This window comes from Galeopterus variegatus, unplaced genomic scaffold, assembly GCF_000696425.1.
Source record: "Galeopterus variegatus unplaced genomic scaffold, G_variegatus-3.0.2 Scaffold95, whole genome shotgun sequence".
Taxonomy (NCBI): domain Eukaryota; kingdom Metazoa; phylum Chordata; class Mammalia; order Dermoptera; family Cynocephalidae; genus Galeopterus; species Galeopterus variegatus.
This window is the reverse complement of record NW_007726206.1, coordinates 753,259-761,455: the sequence shown is the minus strand read 5'-3', so window position 1 is coordinate 761,455 and position 8,197 is coordinate 753,259. Positions and strand designations below refer to the sequence as shown.

The 8,197-nt window shown below is 42.9% G+C and overlaps 1 protein-coding gene across 2 annotated transcripts in view; it reads left to right on the top strand.

The window, feature by feature from the left end:
* The window catches only part of RACGAP1 (Rac GTPase activating protein 1), a 39,836-nt gene extending 32,348 nt beyond the window's left edge, over positions 1-7,488 (top strand). For both annotated transcript variants that reach the window (XM_008582974.1, XM_008582982.1), the window contains exons 13-17: positions 2,433-2,538; positions 2,708-2,840; positions 2,994-3,129; positions 5,861-5,969; positions 6,324-7,488. In XM_008582974.1, coding sequence (XP_008581196.1) covers positions 2,433-2,538; positions 2,708-2,840; positions 2,994-3,129; positions 5,861-5,969; positions 6,324-6,399 — 560 coding nt within the window. In that variant the 3' untranslated portion in view covers positions 6,400-7,488. The remainder of the gene's footprint in view (positions 1-2,432; positions 2,539-2,707; positions 2,841-2,993; positions 3,130-5,860; positions 5,970-6,323) is intronic.
* The last annotated feature ends 709 nt before the right edge of the window (positions 7,489-8,197 follow it).

The following is an 8,197-nucleotide window of genomic DNA, read 5'->3' as shown; positions in this document are numbered from 1 at the left end:
GGTCTTGGGCCTCTCCGGGGAGCCACCTCTCTGGTCAGCTTGGACTTGGCCGGGCTGCTGGGTCACAGGGCAGTACCGCAGGGTGTGTGGTCTCTGCTGAGCTTCCACCTCCTGTGCTGGACTTCTCCCTGTTCTGTGCACTCTGGGCTGGGCTGCTGGGATGCGCTGAGGCACCGCAGAGCGTATGGTCTCTGTGGAGCTTCCCCTTCCCCTGCTGGATGTCTCCCTGCTCCGTGCGCGCTAGGCCGGGCTTGGGATGGAGCCGGGTGGCGGCGGTGAAGCCTACCTGCTGCTGGATCGTGCGGCAGCGGCCCCCCCCACAGGGTGTGTGGACTCTACGAGCTTCTATCTCCCCTGCTGGACGTCTCTGTGCTCCGTACGCATTGGGCCGGGCTGCTGGATCGTGTGGCAGCAGTGTCGTCCCCATGGATTTTCCGCCTCCCCTGCTGGATGTCTCCCTGCTCCGTGCGCAGTAGGCTGGGCTGAGAATGAGCCGGGTGCCTGTGGTGAAGCCTACCTGCTGGATCACGCAGTGGTGGCCCCACAGGGTGTGTGGTTTCTGCAGGGCCTCTGCCTCCCCTGCCAGACGTCTCCCCACTCTGTGTGCACTGGGCCGGGCTGGGAATGGAGCTGGGTGGTGGCTGTGAAGCCTATCTGCTAGATTGTGCGACAGCGTCCCCGCAGGGCATGTCATCTCCGCGGAGCTTCTCTCTCCCGTGCTGGACGTCTCCCCGTTCTGTATGCACTTGATGTTATGTTTTTATAGTTTAAATCGGTTGAATTGCTAGGGACCGTCTATTCCGCCATCTTGACTGGAAGTCTTGGGGGTTTTTTTAGAGAAGATCTTAATACTTGAATTTGAGTTCCACCAATACAGGAGTTTTTCATTCTTTTTACTTCTTTATTCCCTGCCTAGTACAGTGCTTGAAAAATGTAGGTGCTCAAATAGTTTGATGGATGAGTAACTATATACATGTCTCCCATGTCTGTCCTCTCCTTTTCTTTTTTTTTTTTTTTGTCTTTTTCTGTGTCCAGCAACAGATCGCAACCCTCAGTGTCGCCCCCGTACCGGACCGGGACCGGCAACGGGATCGCAACCCTCGGTGTTGCTCCCGTGCCTTGCTCAGCCAGTGAGCGGGAACCGGTCTGGATGTGGGATCCGAACCCTCAGGCGGGAGTGCCGCCACGCTTCCCAAGCGGCGCACTATCCAGTGCGCCACTGGGCCGGCCCCTGTCCTCTCCTTTTCTAAACGAAGGGTATTAACAGCTTTTTTGTTGCTCTTATTTTTTGATCAAGTTTTAGGTTGTCCTTTTAGAAACCTACTAACCAATTGTCTTGTTAGTAGTTTGTTTCTAATGTTACCCTTTATAGTATGATCTTCATACAGGAGCTAGAGTGGTCTTTCTACAATTTAAATTAGATGTTGTCCCTTCTGTCATCAGTATCCACCAATGGCTTCTCATCACTTTCAGAATAAAGTCCGCAGTCTTTAACATGGCTCAAAAGACCCTACATGATTTGGGGCCTCGTTACATGTCCAGCATCATCTTGCTCAACATCCTTCCCTTTTTTCCTTCCTCTCTAGTTACACTGGAATTCTTTCAATCTCAGAACATACCAAGCTTACTCCCCACCTTGAGGCCTTCACATTTGTTGTCTCAGCCTGGAATGTTCTTATCCTAGATATCTGCATGGCTTATTCCTTTATTTCTTTTAGGTTTCTCTTCAGATATTTTTTTTCCTCAGAAACACCTTTCCTGACCACCTTGTTTAAAATAACACCTCCCATTAATTTCTTACTTCTTCTTGCCTGCCTTATTTTCTTTATTATATGTATCACTACCTGATACGTATTTGCTTTTTTTTTTTGTCCTTTTTGAGACCGGTCGCACCACGCTCAGCCAGTGAGCGCTGTGAGCTTACCGGTCATCCCTATATAGGATCCGAACCTGTGGCGGGGGTGCCGCTGCGCTCCCAGTGCCGCACTCTCCCGAGTGCGCCTCAGGCTTGGCCCGTATTTGCTTTTTGACTGACTCCTCCAATAGAGTGTACATTCCATGAAGCAAGGACTTTATTTCTTCTTTATCCTCAGCACTTAGAACAGTACCTGGTACACAGTAGGCTCTTAAATAGGTTTTATACCTTCCTGATAATTGTAGTCACTACAGTTGTATGTCTGTCTTCCTAGCACATGGGTTGCCAGCTGCTTTCTCTACCTGCAAGGGCAGATTTTTGAAAAGTTCTGACTCCTAATATTGAGCTGTTGGCCAGTATCATGCTTGTTAATGAAACTAGAGTCTGACACTGTCATGAACTTAATCAGAAGTTTCAGAAGCTTACTGTGTAGATGAGACTTCATGGTCGATAACCTGGAAGCCCGCTGTCAAGGGAAAGAAGTCTAAGCCTCTGGGTGCTTTCTATTCATTTACAGAAATCACAGATGAGGACAACAGCATAGCTGCCATGTACCAGGCTGTTGGTGAACTACCCCAGGCCAACAGGGACACGTTAGCTTTCCTCATGATTCACTTGCAGAGGTGAGTACAGCAGAAACTTGTTCTGGGAATTAGGGAATATTCCAAGGGGAAGATAATGTGGGTTGGGTATTAGAGAGTGTGAGGGGTGAATTTTTTTTTATAGAATTTATATTTTGGTCTGCATTTAAGGGGAAGATTGAGTCTTCTAATTTATTACTCTCTTTCTTAGAGTGGCTCAGAGTCCAAACACTAAAATGGATGTTGCCAATCTGGCTAAAGTCTTTGGTCCTACAATAGTTGCCCATGCTGTGCCCAATCCAGACCCAGTGACAATGTTACAGGATATCAAGCGTCAACCCAAGGTAGGCAAGCGTGTGTGTGTCTGTGTGTGTGTGTCTGCGCGTGTGTGTGTCTGTGTGTGTGTGTATGAACTTGTGTAACATGGTAACATGAGAGAATGGTGAGAGGTAAGCCCTGAACTTTGGAATTTTGCTAACATATTTGGTGGCTTTTAGGTGGTAGAGTGCCTGCTTTCACTGCCTCTGGAATATTGGAGTCAGTTCATGATGGTGGAGCAAGAGAACATTGACCCCCTGCATGTCATTGAAAATTCAAATGCCTTTTCAACACCACAGACACCAGATATTAAAGGTAAGGCCTAAGTGGTGCTTCTTCAGGGATTTGACTCCTTGTTTAGTTTTGGTCATTTGTTCTCTCCCTGCTTTGCTAGAGATGTTTGAAATTCATATTCATCAATAAAAATTAAATTTATTTTGAAAATTCTAACATTAAAGGAAAATTTGTGCAATTGTACCATTCTAATAGTTTTGGGGTTTTGGGGGGTTTTTTTGTACTTTTCCATGTTTTCCTTTGTTTTTTGTTTTTTGTTTTTGGCAACTGGCTGATATGGGGATCCCAACCCTTCACCTCGATGTTATAACACTGATAACCAACTGAGCCAACTGGAAAGCCCCCATATTCTTTCTTTACCCATATGGATATATACATTTTTTTATATAGATATAGTAGTAATTTAGACATAATTTGTTCTTATTACACTTAGCATATTGTGATAACTTTTTCTGTTACTACATAATCTTTTTTTTATCATTTTTATGGCTGTAAACTATAATTTATTAAATGTTCTATTAGGTATTGATATTTTTCAATTGTATTTTTTTTTTTTTTTGGTGGCTGGCTGGCACAGGGTGATTTTTCTTATTACAAATAATGCTTTAGTCAACATTATATGTATATATCCTCTTTTTTCCTTAATGATAAATTCCCAAGAGTGGGAATCATTGAATTAAAGGGCCTGAACATTTTATATTTCTTGATGTTTTACCAACTTGATTTCTTAAAGGCTTTTGCCAGTTTATATTGCCACCAACAATTGTATATGAACAGACTGGTTTCATTCCAACTTCACTGGTACAGGAGACCTGTTCCTCTATTTTCAGAAGTTCCTTTTTTTTTTTTTGTCTTTTTCCGTGTCCAGCAACGGATCGCAACCCTCAGTGTCGCCCCCGTACCGGACCGGGACCGACAACGGGATCGCAACCCTCGGTGTTGCCCCCGCGCCTCGCTCAGCCAGTGAGCGGGAACCAGTCTGTATGTGGGATCCGAACCCTTGGCGGGAGCGCCTCCGCGCTTCCCAAGCGGCGCACTAGCGCAGTGCGCCACCGGGCCGGCCCCCAGAAGTTCCTTTTTAAGGGGACATATTGTTTCTTCTAGTATAGGTAAAAATCAAATGTTCAGATATTAGATTTCTGGAGTTTGAGAACGGCCTAAATTAGGAAGTGAGTGTCAAGTTATTCATTGAATAGCTGCTTGCACAGTTCAAAAGATATACCAGTGTGTTATAAAATGATGAAAAAAATGGTCCCTGGGACTTTGCTGGATGTCTAACCTTAGTGCTTTTTTTTTATTCTAAGCTTTATTTTGAAAGTTTTTTGGGAGTTTGCAGAAAGAGGATGAATTGCAGAGGCATAAAGATGTCAGAAACCATGAAGTTATGGGGAACTCCAAGTCCTTGAATGTGAATGGACTGTAAAGTTTCTTTGAAGGAGGGGCACTTGGAGATGAGGCAGATAATGAAGGTCTTTAAGTCATGTTCCTAACTTAGGCTTTTTCTTATTATTAAAGGGAGACCATGAAGGGTTTTTCATTTGGTGCAATTAGAAGATGCATTGGAATGGGGAAAGACTGGAGAAGTTCGGATCAGTGAGGAGGCTATTTATACAAGCCAGTTAGGATGAGGACCTTATCTACACAGCAGTGGCAGTAGGAATGGACTGGAGAAGCTAGATTTTGAAAGATATTAAGGAAAACGAATCCAAAGTGATTGGATGGGATTTGGGGAAAGAATCAAGGTCATTCCAGATTTTATCTTGGTTAATTAGATAGAGGGTAGTACAAATGACTTAAAATAAGGAAATAGGTTGTAGGGAGTAGCTAATGAGTTAGGTTTTACACGTTGAATTTGAGATGCTAGTGATTAGTGATTCAAGTTTGGTGGTTGGATATATGAGCCTGAGCTCAAGTAGAATTTAAGTGAAAGATTTGGGACTCTATAGTTTTTAATTTTAAAAAATGTAAAAAAGGGGCCAACCCCATGGCTCACTCGGAAGAGTGTGGCGCTGGGAGCACAGCAGCGCTCCCGCCGCAGGTTCGGATCCTATGTAGGGATGGCAGGGTACGCTCACTGTCTGAGCGCGGTGCGGGTGACACCAATCCAAGGGTTGCGATCCCCTTACTGGTCACACACACACACACACAAAAAATGTAAAAAAGATTATTTCAAAATAGTGTATAGAGTGAAGTACATCTCAGTGAAAAACTTCATAGAACATAAAAATTTTAAGGAGCAGGTAAACAAAGAGGGTTGAAAAAGGAAGTGAGAAATTATGGCTAGGCAGACAGGAGGAAAATCAGGCAGGAATGAAGCCCAGTCAGGTGAATAGATTGCATCAAGAATCAGGGATGTCTAATTCACCACAGAGGGCTGGGACATTATGATTGCAAAGTGTTCATTGGATTTGTTATTTAAGAGGCCATTGGTGATTTTGGGGAGCAACATTGGAAGTGTAGGAGTTAGAAGCCATATGGTAATAGGAGGTAGAAGCCATATGGCAAGAGGATTATGAATAAATGGGAGGTAAGGACTTGAGAATTAGAGTTTAGATCTTTGGTATTAGAATGATTTCTAGAGTAGCAGAATAGGCTGGGGACTTCTTAGAGATGCAGAACCTTGGGTCCCACTCCAGACTACTCTAACATTAGATCTTAAGGCTTCAGAGGGTAGTTAGTTTAAAACTGGCCATCTATAAGGTGCTTTCTTTTTTTTCCTCCTTTTTTAAAAATGTCTGAACTTCGATTGAAGTGAGTTTACTGGGGCCTGTGACCACTCCTGAGCATCAGCTTCTCAAGACTCCTTCATCTAGCTCCCTGTCGCAGAGGGTCCGCTCCACCCTCACCAAGAACACTCCCAGGTATGCAGAGTTGGCCTTTGTAGGAAAAAAATGACTGTTTTCTTAGACTTCTTTCCCATCATAATGAAGCTTATTGAAAGAAAAATTGAATTAGATCTTAGCTAGCAAGTAGACTCTAAAAGAAAACTTGGAGACATATGGATCTCTTCTTTTAAAAGGGTCTAAAGGCCTTTACTTGTTTTTGTCTGTCATTTCAGATGACTAAGAGTACCTTACAAAATAGTTGTCTAGGGTTTCCTACTTTTAGTTGACTATGTTATATTAAGTAATATTATAGTTGTCTATTCACTATTTTTTACAGAATATTTTTTCAGTTTACTCTTTCTTTTTCTTTTTTTTTTTTTTTTTTCGTAGATTTGGGAGTAAAAGCAAGTCTGCCACCAACCTAGGACGACAAGGCAACTTTTTTGCTTCTCCAATGCTCAAATGAGGCCACATCTGCCTGTTACTTGCCAGAATTTACCAACTGAAAGAAAGGGCACACCTGTACTCTCTGCTCCACAGCCTCTTGTATTCATTACTACTTTTAGCATTCTCCAGGCTTTTAATCAAGTTTAATTGTGCATGAGGGTTTTATTAAAACTATATATATCTCCCTCTCCTTCTTCTCAAGTAACACAATATCAGCACCTTGTGCTGGTTGTTGGAAGCTTTTAAATAGGAGATCTTTACTGGGGTAGAAGGGCTAGTTTGGAATTCATTGTGGTTCTTTTGGGGATGGGGAGTGGGCATCCTTTTTGCTCAAAGCTAAATGCTGCTCATGAAATGACCTTTCTCTGGTGTCATTTAGAACTAATTTCCATGAAACAATGACAGAAGCCCTACCTCTTTGGTGAGACTGACTTGTCTCAGGGTGGGAATTTGGAGGGCAGGGTAAGGAAAGGGCTGGACAGAGGATTTAAGATGGCACCTTTTGAGAACTTGGAAGTTCCCCTTCTCCCGTTATGAATTGAGCTATAACTTGGAGCCTTTATAAAAATGGGATAGGTTGAAGATGGAACTAGCGATGGGAGTATGCTTAGCTTTAATTTGGATTAAGTCTTATTAGTGTTAAGTGGCACAACCTTGTGAATGTGATAGTACAACTTGTATTTATCTCTGGCCGGCTGGACTTTGGGTTTGATTGGGGTCAAATCCAGTTTTTCTAAAGTCAAATTCATTCTGATGCTTGACATCCCCGGCCCCACCTTGTCCAGTGGAGCCCTACTTCTAAAGGTCACTATGTCATCTATTTGGCATCCCAGCTAACAAGAGTAGGCTGTAAGGGAAAATGGTCAATATTTCATGTGGCAAGAAAAGCCACATTCATTTTGTCTTTGCACTTTGGATCCTGAAATTTTCCCATGGAACATAGCGACATATAGATAAATGTGAGCTTTTTCTTCTGTTAGAATTATTCCCAATGTCTCTAAAAATGGTTTCCTTCTACAGAATGTTTCTGACCCAGACTGAACCTTGTCTATAAAACACATATTTGGAATAACATTTGGAAAAAAGTAAATAGCTTTTTCAAAACGAACATGAGGTTGGTTTTCTTGTCTTGTAAAGTAACCTTCAGTACCTTTTAGAAAATATTTTCCCTCAAAGTGTTTTGAGTCTGTTGTTCATTTCTCACTCTCTGGACCCACCCCAACCTTACCACCAACAGGTGTTGGTTTCTTCATTTCTCTTTCAGTCTCTTTCTTTATCCAAACTGGAGTTCTAGATTTATCTTAGGACTGTTATCCTCTCGTTTGAAGAAACTACTTTAAACAAAAAACAAACTTTTAGGGCCGGCCCGTGGCTCACTCGGTAGAGTGCGGTGCTGATAACACCAAGGCCACGGGTTCGGATCCTATATAGGGATGGCCGGTTTGCTCACTGGCTGAGCGTGGTGCTGACAACACCAAGCCAAGGGTTGAGATCCCCTTACCCGTCATCTTTTAAAAAAAAAAAAAATGATAGAACTGCAAGGAGAAATTCCACTATTATACTTTGAAACTATATCACCCCTTTCTCAAAAGTAGATAAACTCAGCAGGCAGAAAATCAGAAAGGACATAGCCAAACTCAACAGGATCATCAACCAATGGGATATAATTGACACCTATAGACTGCTTCCTCCAAAAACAGCAGAATACAAATTCTTCTCAAGCTCACATGGAACATTCACCAAGATAGGCCACATTCTGGGCCATAAAAGACAGGTTAAAATTTTTTGAAAGTTAGAAATTATTCAATATCAGCACC